This window comes from Papaver somniferum, chromosome 5, assembly GCF_003573695.1.
Source record: "Papaver somniferum cultivar HN1 chromosome 5, ASM357369v1, whole genome shotgun sequence".
Classification (NCBI taxonomy): Eukaryota; Viridiplantae; Streptophyta; class Magnoliopsida; order Ranunculales; family Papaveraceae; genus Papaver; species Papaver somniferum.
In genome coordinates this window covers 203,427,502-203,449,872 of record NC_039362.1, presented here as the reverse complement: position 1 = coordinate 203,449,872, position 22,371 = coordinate 203,427,502, and the positions used below count along the sequence as shown (strand labels likewise).

Genomic DNA, 22,371 nt, shown 5'->3' with positions numbered 1-22,371 from the left:
TTCGCTGCATCGATTAGGATTATTGTGAGGTGATTGATAATACTAGGTTGTTCTTCGGGAATATAAGTCCGGTTTATCAATTGGTTCATGTTCACTTTGATTTATCAAAAGACGGAACAAAACTCGTAGGTATATTCGTGGGAGACGGATTTATCTATTACCGTAGACTTTTTTGTGTGATACAGATTTGTTTTTTAAAGTCTTCGACTTTGGGTCGTAGCAACTCTTAGTTGTGGGTGAGATCATCTAAGGGAATCAAGTACGTAGTATCCTGCTGGGATCAGAGACGTAGGAGCATAACTGTAACTTGGATCAGTGTAAGATTGATTGGGGTTCAACTACAGTCCAGACCGAAGTTAATTTGGAGTAGGCTAGTGTCTGTAGCGGCTTAATACAGTGTATGTTCAATATGGACTAGGTCCCGGGGTTTTTCTGCATTTAACAAAATTCTGGTATGTGTTATTTATTTTCCGCATTATATTTTGTTATATAATTGAAATATCACAGGTTATGCGTTGTTCAATTAATTAGAATATCCGACCTTTTGGTTGTTGATTTAAATTGATTGACACTTGGATATTGGTCTTTGGTACCATCCAAGTTATCTCTCTAGTATTTGATAAAGACTCGCAGATTTCTATTTGCTTGAGTATATATCAAATCGAGAGATTGAGATATAAACTCTTTGATATACTTTTTATCTAGATTGAGTCTGACTGTCTAGTTGATTCTCTAGAAAGTATATTGAAGTTTGTCCATACAGATTGCTAAGCGAAATATTGGGTGTGGTTGTTGTACCCCCACTTTTTCAATATATATAAACATAAACATATTCAAATTGTAGGAAAGAGAGATTATAGGTGTTCTTTAATACCACTATGCAAAACTACAACATGTTTAAAACCTACGACAGAGAAAAAAACAGAATACAAATAAACATTAGAAAACATCCCTTTCTGGACTTCCTATGCACCTTTCCATGAGGGGAACATTAAGGAATCTGATCTGACAGAGAGTCCAAAGGCAATATAGCACATTCTGAAAACCGCTTGTGAAGGCGATGGAGACAGATTCGTGTTTTGGATTAAAAAGATGATGGTTGAATCAAAAACTGAACATTTGGCAGTAATTTTTGGCCTTCAAATAATTAAGGAGAATAAGGAAACCAATGAAGAACAACTTCAGCAGAGGACCGAGCAGTTCCGCAATGATTGTCTACCTAAGAAAACGACGATTCGTAAGAAAGAAATCCTCGAGGCTTTAGATGAAAAAGCAAAAACAGGAAATCCGCAAGATTTCTTGAGGCTATTGGTGTTACATTTTTGTCTAGCTATCTTCTTTCCATTGTTCTAAATATTAAGAAAATGAATTTACTCCTTTTCTTTTTTCTACCAGGAATATGCAAATGAAATATATATGAATAAAGCCTTCTGAAATCCAAATCTCTTTTAACCATATAATCTACCTGGCCTTTGTTTTATTGTTTTGTTTTGCTACACAAAATTCGTACCCCAAGTGCAACATTTGTAGCTCACAACAACATGTTTAACAAATGCTTGAAAATACATTTTTGACACTAAAAAGTTTAAAATTTTATTAAAATGTTAAAAAGAATTACTCCCTCTATCTTTTTTTATGAGTCCGCTTTGATAAAATCAAAATATTAAGGAGGCCGCAGGAATATCCAAATCTATCCCTATTAAATGTTATATCATTACAAAAAATAGAAATAAACATTGTAGTATATAAGAAAAATATATATGATACAGATGAAAAAGATTATATCAATGGGTAGAAACTTTATAAAGAATTTAACATTTGTAGTTATAAATATTTTTTTTAAGATTTTTCTCTTTATTTACGGAGATATAGTTTAAGATTTTTGATTGAGTTATATTAAAAATGATTTTATAATTATAAAAAATTAAGGGCATATTTGATAGTTTATTGAAAAATATCACCATAAAAACAAAAGCTGACAACTATTTTAGGACATGCGTAAATAGAATAGTGGACTAATAAAAAAAGAAGGATGGGTTACAAAATGAGAAGCGCCTAAAGGCAACAAGGAAAGGAAAGATTCCGACCGAAAACAGAATTAAGAAAAACCAAGTAGGAAAACAACTGCTCAACAATAGAAAGACAAGCCTACCTAACACACATAGACAGTCTGATTCCTATAAGTTCTTCTTGGGTATAAGGGTTCTTTTGTTTCTATCTAAATCCTTACTGCTAGGTGATAAGTGTGTAATTCACATGTTTATAGCGTCAAATACATACTTATTTTCGCAATAATTCTTGCTTAGTGCTTGTTAATACGCTTTTTATTTATCTTATATGTCATATTAGGTGAATCTTCCAAAAAATAGCTACAAAGTGCCAAAATAAGCAAGAAATTGAAGTCTACCAGTGGAGAAGGACCAAAGACCAAGTGAAACTCTTTTAAATTCAGGAGTTCTTAATATTATTTTGAAGAGAACAAAAACACAAAGTAAACGCAAAAAGAATGAGGTCATTCCGAGTTCCCATGAAAAATGTATGGTCAAAATTGAAGCAAGAAAAAGTTGTCTACAACACAACTTTTGGCACTATTCCTGTCTATGCCGAAAGTTACATTATTTTGGGCAGAGAATCCTCTATGCTGATTGTAGCTGCTTATGGGGAAGAGGTATTTTGGTCATAAAGTCCGCTCCATTCATTAGGGATAGACCATCCCAACTGTGGAAAACCAATGGGGTATGTTTTGTCGTATAAACCAATGGGGTATGTTTTGTCGTGTATCATTTTCAAAAATCAGAAAACATCTAAGAAAGGATTCTAAACCCTAGACATAAAGGATACTTGAGGTACAAATGTCTAAAGCTATCCACAAGATATCTCTACGCCCCAAATAACAATCTACATCTCAAACCTAGGGTTTACCCATTTAAGGGAAACCATCATTTTCCATCTTTTTCTTGTTTGTAATATGAGTAGCTAAACCTTTTGTTGATTAAGGATAAATTCAATGTTCTAGACGTGAATATTTATCAGTTATACAAGCTTGTTTGCAGTTTTTATCATCTTACCACTTGTTTTTACCATATCAAATATTTATGAGTGCTTCCTAGATTGTTTAGGATGCATACTAATTTAATTTACCGACTATTCTATCGCTAATAGAAGTTGGGTCATAAATTTAATGGTAAAAAAACTCTCTACACAAGTAGAAATTGTGAGACCTTGCAGAGGAATTCTGTGAAGCAATTACGAGTGGAGACAACACCAACAAGTGGACCTTGAGCTAAGATTTTTAACTATTATGATTAACTTAAATTCACAAATCCTAAAGCGTTCGATTGGATAACACCTTTAAGCGAGCTACTACTTGGTGGTCAAGACGAATATAATCTGGTAGTCGAGTGCTTCCGTATCCAGTGATAAAAATAGTTTTGGGGATATCACTGAGCTAGCTATTATTCTACGGTTTGTGATAAATAATTCTAACGAATGATCGATAAGTATATTAATTTTGTCAATGTTTGGTAACAAAGATTGACTGCTTAATCAACTTTTTATTCTTATTTATTATTCTTTTTTATCTAGTTTAACAAACCAATCCCCCTTTAGTATATACTTTTCTTATAGTTTGCTAATCTAAATAACATATCAATTACACATCTCTCCATGGGAATGATCCTTAACGCTATTTCACTTGTTAATTAGTATGAAATATATTGAGTAGTTTATTGCACTTACGACACGCATTGGCGACCCATCTGTTGCGCAGTTTCTAATTAATTTGGTTTAGCTTGGTTTTAGTAGTTTAGGATATTTTTACCTTTTTATTTAGTGTCTCCAGGTATTTAGATTTTCATGGTGTTAACAATTAGTCGAAGATGTCAACTCTCGTCAAAAGCGGGAAGAAAATTCTAAAAACGGGTTTAAGTATCACTTTTATTTTAGTTTTTAGATTTTTATTTAGATTTTCCTTTTCTTGTGAGTCGTCATGTTTGCATTCGGAAATAACATGTACGTTGCATAAGATCACTTATATAACAGTGGTAATAAATATGATTTGCAATCTTAATCTTATGACAACTACCAACCATACCATGAGTATAATCACGACCAATTCTTTGGTTATCATAAATATCCAACAGAACCTTATGGGCATACATGCCAAAAATCTTACAACTGGTATGTAAGTGAAAAATCACAAGGATGGGAGGATAGTTATTCTTCTAATGACAACTCTTCCAGTTTGTAGATTTAATGCAACAATATCTAAATAATTTAAAAGAGGAAAATCTAAAATTTGACGAGCAACACTATGATTAGGAAGAATCACACTAAGAAATTCAATAGAATATAAACTTAAAAAGACAAATTGTTCGACTCGGAGAGGGAAAAAATGAGGAAGAAGTTTTTCCGTAAATCCAAACTAATTCTAAAATTCCTAAGGATGACTATTTGCGCGATAATGATTATGAAGATGAGCATCCTTTCATAATTTCTTGTAACAATGATGAAGTTACTCCAACTCTGGATCATTAATATAAGCGGCATCACATACTCAAATGCGTTACAATGAATATCCAGATTACAATGCGTTTAGGTCGGTCGGTTTGCAAGCAATAAATCCAATTATTTCTTAAGCGGAGACTCATACAAAATATCTTAGGATTTGCACCAAAGAACTACTAAAATTTTTAGGAGAAGATTTTGACCCCAATGACGAGAGTGTTGAAGAGGTGTGATTAAGAATGAAACCAAATTGACTGATTTCTTGGAAGACCCAATTGAGCTTGCCAAGGATTATAAGGTTTTGATTGAAGCAGACACTGGTGAAGAATGACCTTCAAAGAGTTTGATAGAGGACCACGATACACATGAGGTAATTAAATAATTCATTGAAGTTATTTAAGAATGATGAGGATCCCATACAAGGTTTAACATAGATACTTATTGAAGCACAAACCATACGCATGGATTCAAGTAAGTTTCCTTTAACCATATAACAAAGTTAATAAGGTTAATTAATTGTGCTCTATACTTCATAACGTATGAGATTCTTTTGAACTGTTTGAAAAACCTGCTTAGATTGGTTTTCAATTAATTGGTGTTTACTTGGAAAGACACAATAGGGCAAGAGTATCGTAATTGGGATGCAAATTATGGTTTTTATATTGGTGGAAGTAATATTGGAAATATTATCATGTCAAAGTATCATTATTGTTCCAAACCAAGGGAAATTTTTTTGTTCTCAATCGTCATCATCAGTTGGATCATGTTGTTGTTTGTCTTTTCCTGAAGTTGAAGAATGTGAAGACGAATTCATACTCGTTCTACTTTAGTTGTTTGTTATAATAAATATTTGGGGAAATCTCATAGTAGATTTCGTTTTGGAAGTGTCGATCATTGGCCAAGATTTGATACGTTCCAGATGTGAAGAGTATTGTTTTTCAGTCTTAATATTTGAAGTGTGTGGCTATAAATAAGTTGCAGGGAAATGATTGTTGGATGAGATGTGATATTAATTAGTTTTATATGGATATGTTTTTTTATTCTTAAGAAGTTGTTTGCCGACACAGTTTGTAGGGTTTGTTTGTCTGTGTTGAGTATGGCATTGTGTCGGGTAGAACAATGCTTTTGGAGTTTCTCTCGTACTGTTTCTGATAGAGAGGCTAGATAGTTTGTGGTCTTTTAATTCTTTTCATTGATGTTCTATTGAATATTTGTTTGGTTGTACATCATTTGAAGTCGATTGGAGCTGATGGAAGTGCAAGACCGTCGGGAGAAACAAGTTGGTCAATTTGTATTGCGCGTACTTTCCTTTTTGGTAAAGACCCGTTGTGAGGAATTATAAAGGTGTCGCTTGGACACTTCAAAAAATTAATGAATAAAGATACAATAGTATAGAATATGTATGGCACGTGGTGTGGTTGTAGAAGATAGCGCGGATTACTTGGAGTAAACACGGTGCATGAATTTGATAATTAAGGGTTGCAATTTCGGCATGTTTTTCCGTCAATTTTTGTTATCCATTAGCTATTTGATTTCCCGATGATCAGTATGAGAATTTATTTTGGAGAGAGCTACATTGCAGCAATGATAATATTTGAGGGTTTTCTCGTCTTTTATAGTTATTGAAATTGATTTCAATAGCGACAAAGCCTATAGAGATGAAGGTAGATATTTTTTTTGAGAAATTTGGTTCAACAACGCTATATTTTCCGTCAACTTATTTTCTCTATGTAGTATGGGAATGCAAACACAACAGCATCTTGAATTTCCTGGATCTTGAGGAAGTTTCCAAAGATTTCAGGTTATGACTGAGTGTGATTGGGCCTTTGTGTGAAAGACGTTATCATATTTCGAAATATTGATGTACGTTTGGAGCAAGACATGAAAATGGATATACACAAGATAGAATGTGTAACATTATGAAGGTGAAAGAACTCTTTGACAATAGTCACATATATCTGAGTCCGAATTATGTTGTGGTTTGACTGTCGCGAAGTCGAAACTACATGCTTGCTAAGAAATTGGTAAAAGACTAGATTGAAAATTTCGTCGAAGCCCGTCAATGTTGCTGAAGTGGTGGAGGAGAGAAAGTGTGCGATCAGTTGTTTGAAGAAGCAATTGACTTAGCTAGAGTTTAAAGATGAAGATTACGGTTCTGCTAAGATAATGCTTAGGCAGACGCTTGGAGACTAATACATTAATTTTATTTGTTGATCGAGTAGGTATGGATGTCATTCCTCATGGGTATGGTGAGCAAGTTGGAGCTAGTGTCTTAAGTGAAGCAGAACATTAACTTAGGTGGAGCAATCAAGGCAGGCCGATATCGAGCTAAGCTTATATGAAGCAATCTTGAAGGGGCAACAAAGGCTCAAGTTCACATAATGACTGTAACTAAGTTTGATTGGAAGCATATGGACAATGATCGTGTATGGTCTGATTGAGTTTGCATGGAATACACCTAAAATGGTGCCAATCAATGTGGAGTTGTACATAAAGAAATAAATTGTTTCTCAAGATGTTGCATAATGGGTGATCGCATGGTGACGGTTGGTGAAATGGTCAAAAAAAAAATTCACTAGGGTGGAGATTTGTATAATCACTAATAAGCTAGATTGTTAAGTATTGAGTTGGTGACTTTCAAGTTTGATTTGCTCTCTTATGGTGAAGGTTCCACGAAACGATTTTGGGAACTATGTTCAGTTTGATTCCTATTGAGGATACGTAGGTAACCAATGATGGTGCAATCGATGTTTAGAAAATGGAGGTATAACAAATTGATCGTCTCATGCATAAATGCATGACCCTGGGTGGAGAATTGTAGGAAAACGATAGGTTTCCTAGTTTGAGTCAATTTTCATAATAATATGGGTTACCTAATTTGACCATGTTTTCCTAGTTGTAGAAAGTTTCCTAAACCAATAAGGATAATACCTGGGAACCAATTTTGTGAATCCTATATAAGGAGGTCTAGGCTATGTGTATAGTCATGGAATTTTCGATAGATATTAGAGGAATTCATCCCACCTCTTGGGAGGTATATGAGATACCAATAATGGTGGAAGGAGTACATCGTTTGTTGAGTTATTGTTACTTTAAATAAACTATACTGTAAATAGGTTGTCCTAGACTTTAAGTCAAGTGTACTTGTGTTCTACGAATACTTGAAGACTAAGTTTTTGTGGATATAAATACCTCCACAGTTGGAGTTGTAAATTATCTTTATAAATATAATCAATATTTGCTGAACCAAAGTATGTATTGGTATCAGAGCAGGATTCTAATCAAAGATTGATTAATAACGATCCTGTTAAAACTAAAGAAGTAATCCCGTAATCTTTCTTTACCTTCTTTTTATTTCAATACCTAGAAATATTTCGTTTTCTACCCTACCCACATATCTGAACCTTATTTAAAACCTAGAGATATTCTTCTCTGAACCCTATTCAAAACCTAGAAATATTTTTTCGTTGAACCCAATACTTCATTAAAAACAGTGGGTGGTGACGACGGATCCTCATCTGAATCTACAATGAATATTATACCATTGTGTGAACATACAACTATATCGATTCCATATGGAATAAAATTGAACGACACCAATTTTTCTCTGTGGTCTCAAATGCTGACAATGTTTGTTGCCGGAAAAGGAAAGAATGGATACCTTACAGGTGATACTGAGAAACCACTTATAGAAGAAAAAGCTGCATATGATAAGTGGGTAATGGAAGATGCTACTACGAAGGGTTGGCTCATTGGTACAATGGAAGCTTATCTAATGAATCTTTTTTTTTACCAACTGTGAAGGATGTCTGGGATGTTGTTTCTCAAACATATTATGAAGGAGCATTTATATCCAAAATTATTTATTTCGTACAAACCATCTGATTTTCAGTATGAAACTTGTATTTTGGCAAGAGTCACCATGATACTTATCCTGATAGTTTTAATAAAAGATTCGTTATATTTGCTTTGATTCATTCTGATGTTTGGGGACCTTCAAAAGTTATTAATACTTCTGGTTACCGATAGTTTGTTCGCTTAATTGATGATTGTACCCGTATGACTTGGCTTTATATAATGAAAAATAATATTGATATGTCAGACTGTTTCCACAATTTCTACAAAATAGTTCAGACACGATATTCTGGAAATTTAAAGGTCCTCCGAAGTGATAGAGGTGGGGAATATATCAATCAAGTCGTAAAGGGTTACTTTTCCGAGTGTGGTCTTGTCCATGAAACTACTTGTCCATACACACCACAATAAAACGGAGTTGCTGAAAGGAAAAATAGGCAACTATTAGAAATTACCAAGGAAAGCTTGATTGGGGCAAACATGAAACCGAGTTTTTGGGAAGAAACTTTTACTACTGCCGTGTTTTCTTCTTAATCGAGTTCCTACTAGGGTTCTGAAATTTCAAACACCAGTAAATAATCTAGATTCATTTGTGACTCTTCCTTCTAATCCTACACTTCCTCCATGGATGTTTGGTTTTGTAGCTTTTGTACATATACAAAAGAATTTACGTTTAAAGCTTGAGCCTTGTGCTCTTAAGTGTGTCTTTGTTGGGTATAGACAATTTCAAAAGGGTTACAAATGTTATCATCCTCCATCTCGAAGGATGTATGTCATTACGGATGTGACTTTCTCTGAAAATGAAATGTATTTTGCTTTCCCTGATTCCAATTCCTCTTATTCATGAGAGAGTGTGAATGCATATTTCAACTGGATGAAACTTTTTCCAGAAAGTTGTGATTCAGTGTTAGAATTTATTCCTCAAATGGAAATATTATCTATTGGCAACATTGATGAAGAGTATTTGTGTCAAGAAGAAGAAGTTGAAAAACAAGACATTGCTACAGAAAGAGAAGTTAATGAAGAAGATACAGTTGCAACTCAAGAAATTATCGTAGAAGAAAACACCTCTATTGTCTTAGTACCCGTCACTCCTTCCAGTTTTACTCCTGCTGCTGATGTTCTTGAGGTAAGTAAAGATTCAACTAGTATTACTACTAATAATGACAATTGTGGAGTTGTTGAAGCTAACCGATATGAGTTACCACCACGGAGTAATCGTGGAATACCACGAGAGAGATACTCTCCAGAACCTATTAAAAAGGTAAAATATGATATTGGTAATTACATTTCAACTAATAGATTGACAAATTCTTGTAAGGCTTTTGTTAGCCAGATGTCAGACATTGTTATTCCTACTAGACTTCAAGAAGCTTTATCTGATCAAAGGTGGCTTAATGCTATGGTTGAATAAATGGGAGTACTTGAAAAAAATGGGGCGTGGGAGTCAGTAATATTACCAAAGGGGAAGAAAGCAGTTGGGTGCAGATGGGACTGTCAATATCAAACCTGATAGTTCTATTGATAGATATAAGGGGAGACTTGTTGCTAGAGGATTTACTCAAACACATGGTATAAATTATCAAGAGACTTTTGCTCATGTAGCAAAAATAAATATTATCAGGGTGTTGTTGTCTATAACAGAAAATTTAGGGTGGTCGCAACAACAATATGATGTAATTTTTTTACATGGAGATTTACAATAAGAAGTTTATATGTCATTGCTACCAGGGTTAATTTGGTAGTTAGAATGATCCCAACGTTGTGTGTAGATTGAAGAAGGCATTGTATGGTTTGAATCAATCTCCAAGTGCTTGGTTTGGAAGATTTCGAAATGAAATGAAAACATTTGGGCATAAAAAAAGTAATGTTGATCATACTTTGTTCATGAAGAAATCTGGTAGTAAATTGACATCACTCATTATTTGTGTTGATGATATGGTGGTAACTGGCAATGACGCTGATGAGATGAGAAATTTGAAGGCATACTTCTGTGTTTGAAATGAAGGATATGGGAGCTCTAAAATATTTCTTGGGAATAGAAGTTATACGGTCCAAGCAAGGTATTTTCTTATCCCAATAGAAATATGTGCTTGATTTACTAAAGGAAACATGTATGTTAGGTTGTCAGCCTATCAGTTCTCCTATTGAACAAATCATAAACTAGATGAGGATTCCGATCAATTGCCATTTAATAAAGAACGATACCAAAGGTTAGTAGGGCGTTTGATTTATCTTTCTCAAACCAGGCCTGATATTACTTATGCAGTAAGTGTTGTTAGTAGGTTTATGCATAATCCTGGTAAACAACATATGGATGATGTCATGAGAATACTTGGGTATTTAAAGTCTGCACCTGGAAGAGGTTTGATGTTTTCAAACCATGGAAATCTAAATATTTCATGTTATACTGACTCGGATTGGGGTGGACAAGGTGATAAAAGAATATCAACTACAAGTTATTTCACATTTGTCGGAGGTAACCTTGTTACTTGGAAAAGCGAAACGCAAAAGGTTGTTTCTTTGTCTAGTGCAGAGGCTGAGTATAGAGCAATGGTCAAAGGAATATGTGAATTTTTATGGCTTAAGCAGCTTATGGGGGAGCTTGGCTTGTTCGTGGAAGTTCCTATGATATTTTGTGATACTCAATCAGCGATCAAGATTGCACATAATCCTGTTCAACATAATCGAACAAAGCATGTTGAGATTGATAGGAATTTTATTTATGAGAAGGTAGAAGATAAAGTTATTGAAGTACTATTTGTTCGTTCTGCTGAACAATTGGAAGATGTGTTGACTAAAGCAGTATCAAACTCATCATTTCACAATTCTATTGTCAAGCTGGGCATGTCAGATGTCTATGCACCACCTTGAGGGGGAGTGTTGAGTTATTGTTACTGTAAATAGGTTGTTCTAGACTTGTAAGTCAGGTATACTTGTGGTCTAAGAATACTTGAAGGATAAGTTTCTGTAGATATATATACCTCCACAGTTGGAGTTGCAAATTATCTCTATCAATATAATCAATATTTGCTGAACCAAAGTTTGTGTTCATTATGGTGCTTATGGAGTACTTATCGATGTTTAGAGATATCTCATTATGGAATATCAGTATGGAGATGTTGGTAAGACATCTTGTCAAAGAAGAAGATCATCTTGGTGGTGCTGGAGCAAATGATTGGTGTTGAGCGGAAGGCGCCCATGATAATTTATGTCAGGATATATGTGCAGATAAGATCATCTCGTTGTGGTAGGTAATGTGGTAAACGTTATCTCGTATAAGTGAAGAAATTACTTTGGATTTATACGGCGTTTGTGAAGAGTTCTTGCGTTCAGTCATGTTGTGGTGAGTCGACGGATTGATGTGTAACTCCCAGTTAGTTGATTCTATAATGAATAAAGAGGTCGTAGGCGTTTGGTGGATGTAGACAACATACACACATTGTGTATATTGTTAAACCACGTTAAATCCTTGAGTACTTTACTTCTTGTTGCTTTTGTTTATGACTTGCATCTGTGTGGTTCTCTTTCTCTTCTTCTTGTCATAGATCGTTGTGAGGTTCATGGAGCAATCAGAGAGATCAAGTGTTTCTTATTAGCTAGTTTACAACATTAATCAACACGTCAATAGCTCTGAAACCGGACAATTGATAAGGTGCTATTTAGTATCTAGAATGGCCAATCGTTCCAGCACAAATTCTAGTGATGTAGCAGTTTCTTTCAAATATTCGGGAGAGACCAATCTTCGGTTAGCACCTTGTGAGTAGAATTCATTGATCTTCTGTTATATACCCTCATCAGAGTGGCCAATAAAAAGTGACAACAATGGTGAAAAACCAAATGAATTGAACAAATCTTTCTTACACCAACACAACAGACAACAATATCATATGTAATACGGAAGACTTAAACTAATGGCAATCCACTGAGACAGAAAACAGCAGATAGTGTAAAGCAGGTGTAACACTAGCTAACATCTCCCTCAAGATGAACTGGTTGACAAAGGAAACACCTTCAGCTTCGCGCCAACTCCATGACAAAGTTGAAATTACGAGCCATATGCGGGAAAAAACTGCATATGACGAGCAAAATCAATCTTGGAAATGAGTAGAAAAACCAAAATTTATTCTATAAATTCCATGACAAAGTGGCACTTGACTAGTAATTCTTCTGTGTTTCTTTAACATAGATTTGAGACGTATTATTTGAGCTGATTTGATTCCAAATAAAACGTTTTACCTCACTAATCAAAAGATAAGATTCTGGGAAATCAGGAATTACGTAGAAAGCATGAATCACGTTATGGTACTCGACCAAATAAGCTTGTTTCCCAGAACTCATCAAACCCTCATAATACCGTCTTTGCCAATCTTGTAATGGATCAAATCCACCGATGAACACCAATGTGGAAGGAAATTCTTTTAGTCTGGATATATCAGTTTTAGAATTCGGACCGAAAACGTTTACAGCTTCGTGATCACGGTCAGACCCTTCTGGTACAAACATTTTCCAATGCCTGTCGCAGTGCTTGACAGAAGGTATTACTGGAGCTCCATGGAGTCGTATCTCTGATTTTGTCCTCTCTTCTCCACCAAAAAAAGGTTGAATCGCAACTAACCCAATCACTTTAACTTGTTGAAACTCATCGACTTTAGAAGCCCACCGGACGGCAACATGATGCGCTATGTTACCTCCTGCACTGTCTCCAGCAAGAAAACAACATGACAAATCAGCATTAGACGGTAATCCACTACAGTTATTCTCGTCGAGGAATTTCAAAGTGTCGAATCCATCATCATACTGAGACGGGAAACGGTGTTCTGGGGTGAGCCTGTAGTTGACAGAGACAACAATAGCGGGAACTTTATGAGCGAAGCGTCTACAGACTGCATCGTATATTATTAAATCGGGAGACAGGAATGTCAATGCACCACCATGGAAAAAGAGTATCACAGGAAGTTTGTTGGTTCCGCCATCCGCTGATGGTAATTCAGTTGGAATGAAAAGACGAAACCAGAGTTCTCTCGTTGAGTCGATCAAGATGTCTAAGGTTTTTACACCATGGACGGGTTCCGGGTTTTGTGGGCGCTTGAGGAAGTACTCAAATGTGTTCACTAAGCTTCTGTTGACAGTTCCGTTTAGACGAACCGAAGCACTATAAAAGAAGGTGACAAAAGAGAGGAATAGTCTCAGCATCCATGGTAGAACTGGTGATACAGTCTGCTGCCGAAACATCTTTCTTTCTTCACACCCTCTATTGCTAGGGAAGCATCATAGAACCTGAAACTTCCATAGTTTAATCAGGAGTTCAAATTTTTAAATCCAAATTCCATGCCAACTGTCTATTAACTTTTGCGAGCTCTTCCCACTACCAGCTTTAATGGCTCTCGCAACTAACTAGGGGACGTTTTATCTATTGTTTAAATGGCCACCACTCATATTTGTGAGGTACACCTTTCCAAGCATTATGTCGATCAAAAATAAAAAAAAACAACCAAGGCTAACTTATATGATCTATCTACCCTACCTTCATTAAATAAGCAAAACCTCCCTCGATCTTATCCCAATATGTGCAAATTGCAAGAAATAATCAAGTTCAGTCCATTGTTGTTGAGTACAGTAGATTGAAAAAGATTCTGACCGAAACTTTATAACAAAAGTTACAAAACTAGGTATCCTGATAACTGGTGGAGGGATACAAAAATGAAGAACGGGAACTGAGCAAGTTTCATCGTCTAGTTTTGTCAAGCACTTCGATGAATCTTTTAGGGACGGCATAGTGTTCCAGAAGGTACTTTCCAAGGTTATCAATTACACCACCTTGAATCACAACCTCGTGTCCTTTTTTACCTGTCATAAATCACATAAACAGATAAGCAAATCGTTCTTTGTTTCACCTCAGCATAGAAATATAACTTCCACAATTCTGAAAGGTGCAAAAAAATAGATATATATTTTTCTTTTATTCTACCTAGAATATGCTACCAAGAATATGCAAATGAGGAACCACCAATCCCTAATGGCTCCAGCAAAAGCTAATTTAACTTGTTGATTGGTGCAGGTAAAGAGACAATACCAACTATGACGTGTTTGACAACAAAGATACACAATTAAATATTAAACATTAAAAATAGTTTATAACTAAACTGTGTTACCTGGAAGCTCTGCCACTGTTGTACTGCAAGCAAACTTCTTCTGCAGCTCAGAAGCCAATACTTCGGCATCTACCAAGAAAGACTCCAATCCAGACACTCTAGTTACTTTTTTGTTTCCTTGCCTACGTTCAGTCACTATCTGAACTGTTTTAAGAGCACCTTTACGTACAGCAGATTCACTTCCTCTCGTTACTCTGTGGTGAGGCTGCATCCGACTCAGAAAAGCAGCTCCTAAATCCTTATTATGAATCTCAGTTGGATATGTTGAGCCCTTCTTTATTGTTCCCTTGAAGAGAGCATCACATAGAGTTGCATCCAAAACCACAATGGCTTTGTTTGTTGGCTTTACCAAATTCTGATTTTCAACATAACTAGAAACAATATCAGTTGCCTCAGATGCACTAAAATATCTTCCTGTATCAACTCCCAAAGCACCTAAGATAGGATTCACATGAACGGATGATTTGTAGATCTCCACCACCTCAAGAGTTGGTCTCTGTGGCTGGCTTTCAGAGGCTGTAGAAACACTGTTATCAGCAACCATCTGAGGCTGTAGCTTCTCTGGTTTAAAGGAGGTGTAATCAGAATGTTTGCGATTAACAGCAAGTAACATAACTTCCTTCTTGTGTTTATCTTCTTTGGATGATATCTGTCCGAGTTGAACAATACAGGTGTAAGAAGATATATGCAGGTTGAGAAACACAACTATGCTGCAGAAACAAATAAGGCTTGGATTCATACAATTAGCTGCATTTTATCTGCATCTCTATAGAGAAACACATCACATTATATCACAAAAGAAAAAAAGGAAATATGACACAACTCCAATCTCGAGTTACATGTCAAGAAGTTGGAGGTTATGTTGGGATGGTTACACAGGACTCATACTGAAAAATAATGAGAAAGTCCAATCAATCCCAGGTAAATTGCATAAATACAACAGTAAGAACACCCTATTTTAGTGTAAAGGCACCCACTAGAATGCTGATAGACGATTGTAGTTCACCAGCTAGGTTAACCAGACATCTACTAATATCACACGAACAAAGACTGCACAGAAAGATTACTGAAACATTTGACATCAAATCAACCTAACAAATTATGTATTAGGATTATTGATTTAAGCTATTATTTTTCTGCAAATTCCAAGAAAGAGTCAGCACTATCTGATAACTCAAGATTTGCCATCCACATCTCCACTCTTGTATTAAAGGGAGCCTTAGTTTTCCTCTGATAACGCTTCTTCTAGTCCCAAAGATACTACATGGCTATCAGGAGTTTCCAGCAAGACAGGAAAAACCTAAAATATAGAGTCGAAATCCATGTTCACCTGTAAACGTTAAGCTTCTGCTGCTGAAAAGATAAAAAATATGTTTGAAGTCTCTGCCATTTTAAATATGGCTCTTCAAATTAAACATCTAGACAACACCTTCCTTAAAAGGCTTTGAACAAGACTCAGATAATTAACTTAGTTCACATCATTTATAGTTCCTAGGTAGCATGGCATGCTTCTACACATAGATATATAATTTAGTAAGATTGAACGATAAAGAAACAGTAGGCAAATTTTTCATCAAGAACAACGAAAGGATGAACATAATGCAGAGAGGCTCACCAGTCCAATAGAGGATTTAGACTGTAACCACTTAGAGAGTTTTTTGTGCGATGATTTCTTGATATCCAGTGTAATTCCTGCAGGTCTGCAAGGCAATACGTGGTTTGACCTACATATGCACACCAACAAGTATGACCATTGTTAGGACGTGTACTAAAACAAGAAGTTACTACAAATTGTAGCTCAAAGTAGTTAATACTTAATTGACAACAAAATAACTATTTCAGTTCAAATTGATATTTGAATACAACACCAAGGGAGCAGGTGATTCCTAAAGATGCTTTAACCCACATGATCTCCTACATTCTTTACACGTTAGCTTCTCCGGTATGATGTTTCAGAATTATGCATGTTCTTGATGTGTGTCGCTAGATTTAGAGTTCTTGAGAATAGTTGCACAAAGACGTGTGTGTGTGTGAGCCTTGTGCCTTAGCTGACAACTGGGCCCTAACTGTATGGCATATGGTTTGTGCACTGTTTTGAACTGAGGTCTCAAAATATGCAGCGGAGGCGCGTATTGCGAACACATTTATCTCCAATAACATACCATAGCATTTTGTCAATAATTATAAAAACAGGCATGAACGGGCACATCATTAACACCAACCGACACATCCTTGTATTTCTGTCATGTTCATAGAGTAACATCACAGGTTGACATGTCAATGTCTAGGCATATGAAAATAACACTTTTCAACAAGATTTTTTATTTTTTGTTGTTGCAAATAATGAGCCTGCGGTATGAGGATCCTACTGCAGGCTCAGCTGAGCTGTCACATATCAATAAGGTGATATATGAAAAACAAAACAAAACAAAAAAGTGTATGTGTTACCATAATGTGCTTCCAGGGATGGGAAGGTCTTTGTCTTTTACAGTAGTATGTAGTGCTTGCAGAAGGCACTTGTCCAATAAGGCATCAACCTCTTCACTAGATAGGGCTTGCTGGTTTTTCTCAGCATTTGATTCCTCGGCAGAAACATTGTCTGTGACTCTCAAACCACTCATATCTGAAGTTATCTGTTCCGCAGTTTCATTCTTCATATCAGACTGATTTGAGGCTCCAGGGTCTTGCTCCAATTTGACATCATTCACTTCTACATCTCCTCCAACAGCATAGCCATATGTTTGACCACTATGAACATCACCAAAATCTTCGACTGAATCAGGCCCCTGAGAGCCTGACGAAGATGCAGGATCTCCGTAAACGACATCTTCGAAAAAACCAGCATTTGGCACGTAATGACCTTCCACTGATTCCCTATTTAAATTAAAAACAAAAAATTATGACAATGGCAGGTAAGTTAGTCAAACGCTGAGCTAATTTAAGTATTCATTGTACTTGCCAAAGCGAATCACGATAATAGTGAGTTATTCGCAAAGCCTTTCCACGCAAACCAGCTTTTAATGCCTCTGTGCTACTCATGGTGGTGACACCAACCTGCACAATGTTCAAATATCTTCAAAACTTAGCATAGAGTGCTCTACGAAAAGACTAGTTGGGCTATTGCAATTGCATGCAACATCGAATATTTTAATGGGACAATTAAGAAGTGCTTACTGCGATTGGAGCTGGGTTACCAGGTACTTTTACAGCCCATGGTTTCCCTGATAAAAATGAAGGCATCCCCTCTTCACGTATACTAATACCAGGGAACATCAGATCTGCTCCTCCAAGGATAAAGCGAGATACTTCACCGCCTTTTAGCGTGAATGCTGGCAACAGGTCAGGAACCTTCCAGAGTGCAAAAACTGCAAAATGTATCACAACCTAAGCAACATATGGAGAAAAAGATAATAACATACAAGCATTACAGGAAAAAGAAAAAAAAAGAGTCAATCAAAGATATGTGTTTGATTCCAAACAGTTACATATGTGTTTCAAATTCAAATCTCTCGCATACATTCCAAACAAATTCCTCCTAGAAGTCTCGATGTTGTTCAACATGTACGGGTTTTTGTTAACTACCCAACAAGTTCAGTTGAACTAGATAACAAGTTTTCAGTTTATTACTACTAAATTACTCATCCGGAGTACCTCCGGTTTTTGCTGACAACAACCCTTACCAGAAGTTTGAAAGCATCAGTAAAGTACAACTACAGGTATACGAGTGTAATAAGTAAAATCTAACTTTCTGTCTACACTCCCCATACACTTGTATCGCTATCTTCTACAAATACTTGCATTTGTATCAGTTAATAACAGCAATCCTAGAGCTTAAGAAATCATATTCAGTATGATAGATTCCTATCTTCCTCCCCATTGGGAAATTTGAGGGTTGGGAACCCTCGTGCAATAGCTGCTACAATTCCTAGTGTCTAGAAGTAGAATACAATGTAATAATATCTCCTACTAAAATCCTAGAGCTTAGTTTTCCTGGTATCAGATAAATATTCTAGATCTTCGTTTCTGTAATCAATCAAACTATCTCATATTTGAAATCTAATTTCCTGTCTACTCTAATAGTATAGCTCTATCTTCTACGAATACTTGCATTCAATACTGTATTCAGGGTATCAGTTGATAATAGTAACAATAACAGTATCTCCTGTTACAATCCTAGAGCTTAAGGAATGTCTAGGAAGTAGAATATAATGCAACAATATCTCCTGTTACAATCCTAGAGCTTAGTTTTCATGGTATCAGATAAATATTCTCAATCATCATCTCCAAAATCGTTCATATTTGCATTATAGCTACGTAATTTTAGTCACAATTCATCCACACAAACAGTTTCAGCTCAACATTTATTCAACAACTGAAGCTTTTCTACTGTGATTTCATATTTTTCGTAAGGTTTGTTTAAATAAATTCTAGTTGAACTCATAAGAACTCTTTTGGGGAAAGAGATTTTACTTACCAGTGGGGAAAATTTCATTGCCTCTACCATCAACATCAAAGAGCATAGGATAACCTCCTTCGATTCCATAAACAAGTGAGCGATTAGGGAATTTGGAGACTGTAATTTCAGTTTTAGGAGGAAGAATTAAATCAATATCAGCATCAGATACTTGTGGAAATCTTTCTTTTGCGGTTCGTTTTAACTTCTTACGATCTGCACCTGATAATCTTTGAAGCGCTTTCGCTTCACTCGCCTTTTTGAACATCCTTGGATGATTCAAAACCCTAGGGAATTTTTTGTTTTGTTTTGTTTTTCTGGGGGTGGGAGGGGAAGAGCGGAGATAGAACAGAAAGTTGGAATTCAGTGAGGTCTGCCGACTCAGACAAGTAAATACACTGTTGTGTGTGCGCGGCGCATGAGAGAGAATCCTTGGGCAATTAGCATGTACGGGGTTTCTCGTAGTTCTGCATAGGAGCAAATCTTACGGTGGAATCCAACCTATTATGTGTGTGGAATAATTGTGGATCGTCGAATTTAGTGGCTTCTAAGTTGGGGTCTTTCACAGTTTTTCCAAGCCATGTTTCATGAATTTGTGGGATGGTTCGTGGAATTCATGAAAACACTAATCAGATTAGAGCAAGTCTTAGAGCTTCTCCAACGGTATGTGTGTGAGAAAAAAAGTCTTCGTATACGTAGGATACACATCCAAAATTCCTAAAATCTTTCTCCAGTCCTAATCTCTATAACCAATGTGTAGATGACATGGCATAGTTTGACGAAGACATCCTCCTGTTCAACCTCTTATTCTAGAGGTTCACATAGAGGATGTCTATCCATCCTAATCAGCATTTTTTTTAATAAATAATAGTTTTACCTTATTTTATATCAATTTTTATTACAATAAAAACTAAAACTTCTTTTTTCCTTCCATTTTTACAATTTTTAGATCAGCCTTTCTTTTACGAGACACCAAGTATATGGTTAATCAAAATTATACAATCATACAACTAATTTGGATCAATCATTTTCTTAATCAATAATCATATTTGATTAAAATATAATTTTAGGTACACATCTCAGTAGGAATTAGATCGTAATCAAAAGTATATTCAAAGAAATATGAATAACATCTGATGCATAAATCCCGACAAACTACATAGGTTGAGTATAATGATCTTTTCACGCTTTTGATGATACATATCTCAGTAGGAATTAGATCGTAATTAAAAGTATATTCAAAATAAATATGAATAACATTTGATGCATAAATCTCGACAAACTACACAGGTTGATTATAGTGATCTTTTCACGCTTTTTAATCAATTTTAGTTTTACTGATTTATTTTGAAAAGAATCTAATAAATATTAAGCAGCGAATATGACTCAAAACTCAGTATGGTTGGAGATTGATTTTTTCTCTCCCTAACTTTAGGGAGAATTGAATGCCACATAGGAAGGAGGATGTCTACTTTGTGTTACCACATAGGAAAGACACACAACCACCATTGGAGAAGCTCTTATGGAGGAAGAGTTCTATCTTCCATCTTCCATGCCACCTTAGCATTTGGAATTGTGGATAGAAGTGCAAGTGTAGTGGTGGAACAATAAAAACGCTATTCAGAATAGCGCTAGAAAAACGCTATTCAGATTACGTTTTTTTTCTCAGCCATTAGATTTCCAACGGCTTGTTTTAAATCTACGGATAAAAGAAAAACGATATTCTGAATAGCGTTGGGCGCTATTCTGATTGGCGTTTTCCGTTTTCTAGCGCGCTATTCTGAATAGCACTCAACGCTAATCTGATTACCGCTCCAAATGGATTCCACGGACCATCCCACGAAATCATGGAACCCTACTTGGATTTTTGTGGAAGACCGCAACTTGGAAGCCACTAGACTTGACATTCCACAGTTTTTCCATACTTGGAATAGCTTGGATTCCACCATAAGACTTGCTCTCATCGTAAAACGCTATTCAGAATAGCGCGCTAGAAGAAGGAAAACGCCAACAAAAATAACGCCCAACGCTAATCTATATAGCGTAAATCCGTAGATTTAAAAAATCTAATGGTTGAGAAAAAAGCGTTAATCTTATTAGCGTAAAGCACTATTATTATTAGCGTTTTACGCTATTTTGAATAGCGTTTCTACTATTCCACCACTATACTTGCACTTCCATCCACAATTCCAAATGTTGAGATGGCGTGGAAGATGGAAGATGAAACTCTTCCACCATAAGACTTGCTCTAAGATTAAGTCTTTTGGTGGAATCGAACCTACTCCAAGGTTGGAAAAAGTATGGATTGTCAAGTCTAATAGATTGTCAAGTTGGTGGCCTCTATACTTTTTCCGAACCATGTTCCATAGTTTTGTAGATTAGTGTGTGGAATCCAAAGATAACGTTATTCTAAATAGCGTGCTAGCATAAGTCAAATGCAAAAAAGCCACTTTTAATTTCAACCATGTAAATATTTTAGTCAAATATTGTTGACCAAGTCAAACACTATTCTTTTTAGTGTTTCTATGATTTTATCATAGGGTTTGAGATTCCATGAATGATTTCATATGCCGAGATGGCATGGAAGATGGAATTTTCCACCATAAGACTTGCACTAAGAGCAAGGCAGTATTGGTTATTATTTCTTTAGCCGAGTTCAGTGTTTTTACAAAGTTTGGAATGGAGCCAAAACCGATAAACCCTAAGGCCAAGCACTATGATTGATGATTTTGCTTCACTATAGCTTAATTGTAGTGAAGTTCAACTACTACTGTAACACTCCATGTTTTTAGCACGATGCATGCTCAAAGTTACGCCATGGCATGAGATGAAGCTTTCATCTCAAGCTTCTGTTGCGTTAAGAGGAACGTTAACCCAGAGCCAATATAGCGCTAAGTATGGCGCACTTCGAAGGCATATCAACCTAGGGCCAATATTGCACCATCAATGGTGCATTACGTGAGTTATATTGGTCAATGGCCAATCTCGCACCAGATGGTGCGTTGGCCAGTTGGGAGGATGGCCTTGAGCAAAGTGAAGCTAACATAGCAGATTACGCAGGTTATTGGTCATCGCATTACAATGATGCACTAGGCCAGAGCAGGTTGGTTGAGATAATGTACAATCATCATTGCTGTCAATATTGGTATTGTCCTAGAGCCAATATCACACAACAATGGTGCAATATGCGAAAGCAGTCTGTCCAAGTTAAGATACAACAATCAAAGTGCGATATTGAAGTTGGCCTATGGGCCAGAGCGGAAACACATCAATCATTGCTGGTTATTCAGAAGTACATGGAAACAACCATGAATAGTGAAGCAAGCACCTCAAAAATGTAACTTTGTGAATATAAAAGTGGTCCATCCGTTTAAGTTGTAGAAATTCCCTTGAGACATATAT

At 35.9% G+C, this 22,371-nt stretch overlaps 2 protein-coding genes across 3 annotated transcripts; both read right to left on the bottom strand.

The window, feature by feature from the left end:
• Positions 1-12,174: 12,174 nt before the first annotated feature.
• Positions 12,175-13,755, bottom strand: LOC113284356 (probable carboxylesterase 18). 2 transcript variants are annotated; one of them, XM_026533797.1, is made up of 2 exons: positions 12,601-13,755; positions 12,175-12,433 (listed from the first exon to the last, which is right to left on the bottom strand). In XM_026533797.1, exons 1-2 carry the CDS (start codon positions 13,594-13,596, stop codon positions 12,410-12,412), a joined length of 1,020 nt encoding a protein of 339 aa, XP_026389582.1. In that variant the 5' UTR covers positions 13,597-13,755; the 3' UTR covers positions 12,175-12,409. The 2 variants fall into 2 exon arrangements, with proteins under 2 accessions (XP_026389582.1, XP_026389581.1); XM_026533796.1 differs by having other exon boundaries at positions 12,175-13,752.
• A 143-nt stretch (positions 13,756-13,898) lies between these two features.
• On the bottom strand, positions 13,899-19,318 carry LOC113284355 (eukaryotic translation initiation factor 2D-like). The gene is made up of 7 exons (XM_026533795.1): positions 18,991-19,318; positions 17,691-17,881; positions 17,476-17,570; positions 16,965-17,390; positions 16,132-16,240; positions 14,517-15,165; positions 13,899-14,211 (listed from the first exon to the last, which is right to left on the bottom strand). The coding sequence occupies exons 1-7, from the start codon at positions 19,235-19,237 to the stop codon at positions 14,090-14,092; spliced, it is 1,839 nt and encodes a 612-aa protein (XP_026389580.1). The 5' UTR covers positions 19,238-19,318; the 3' UTR covers positions 13,899-14,089.
• Positions 19,319-22,371: the final 3,053 nt, after the last annotated feature.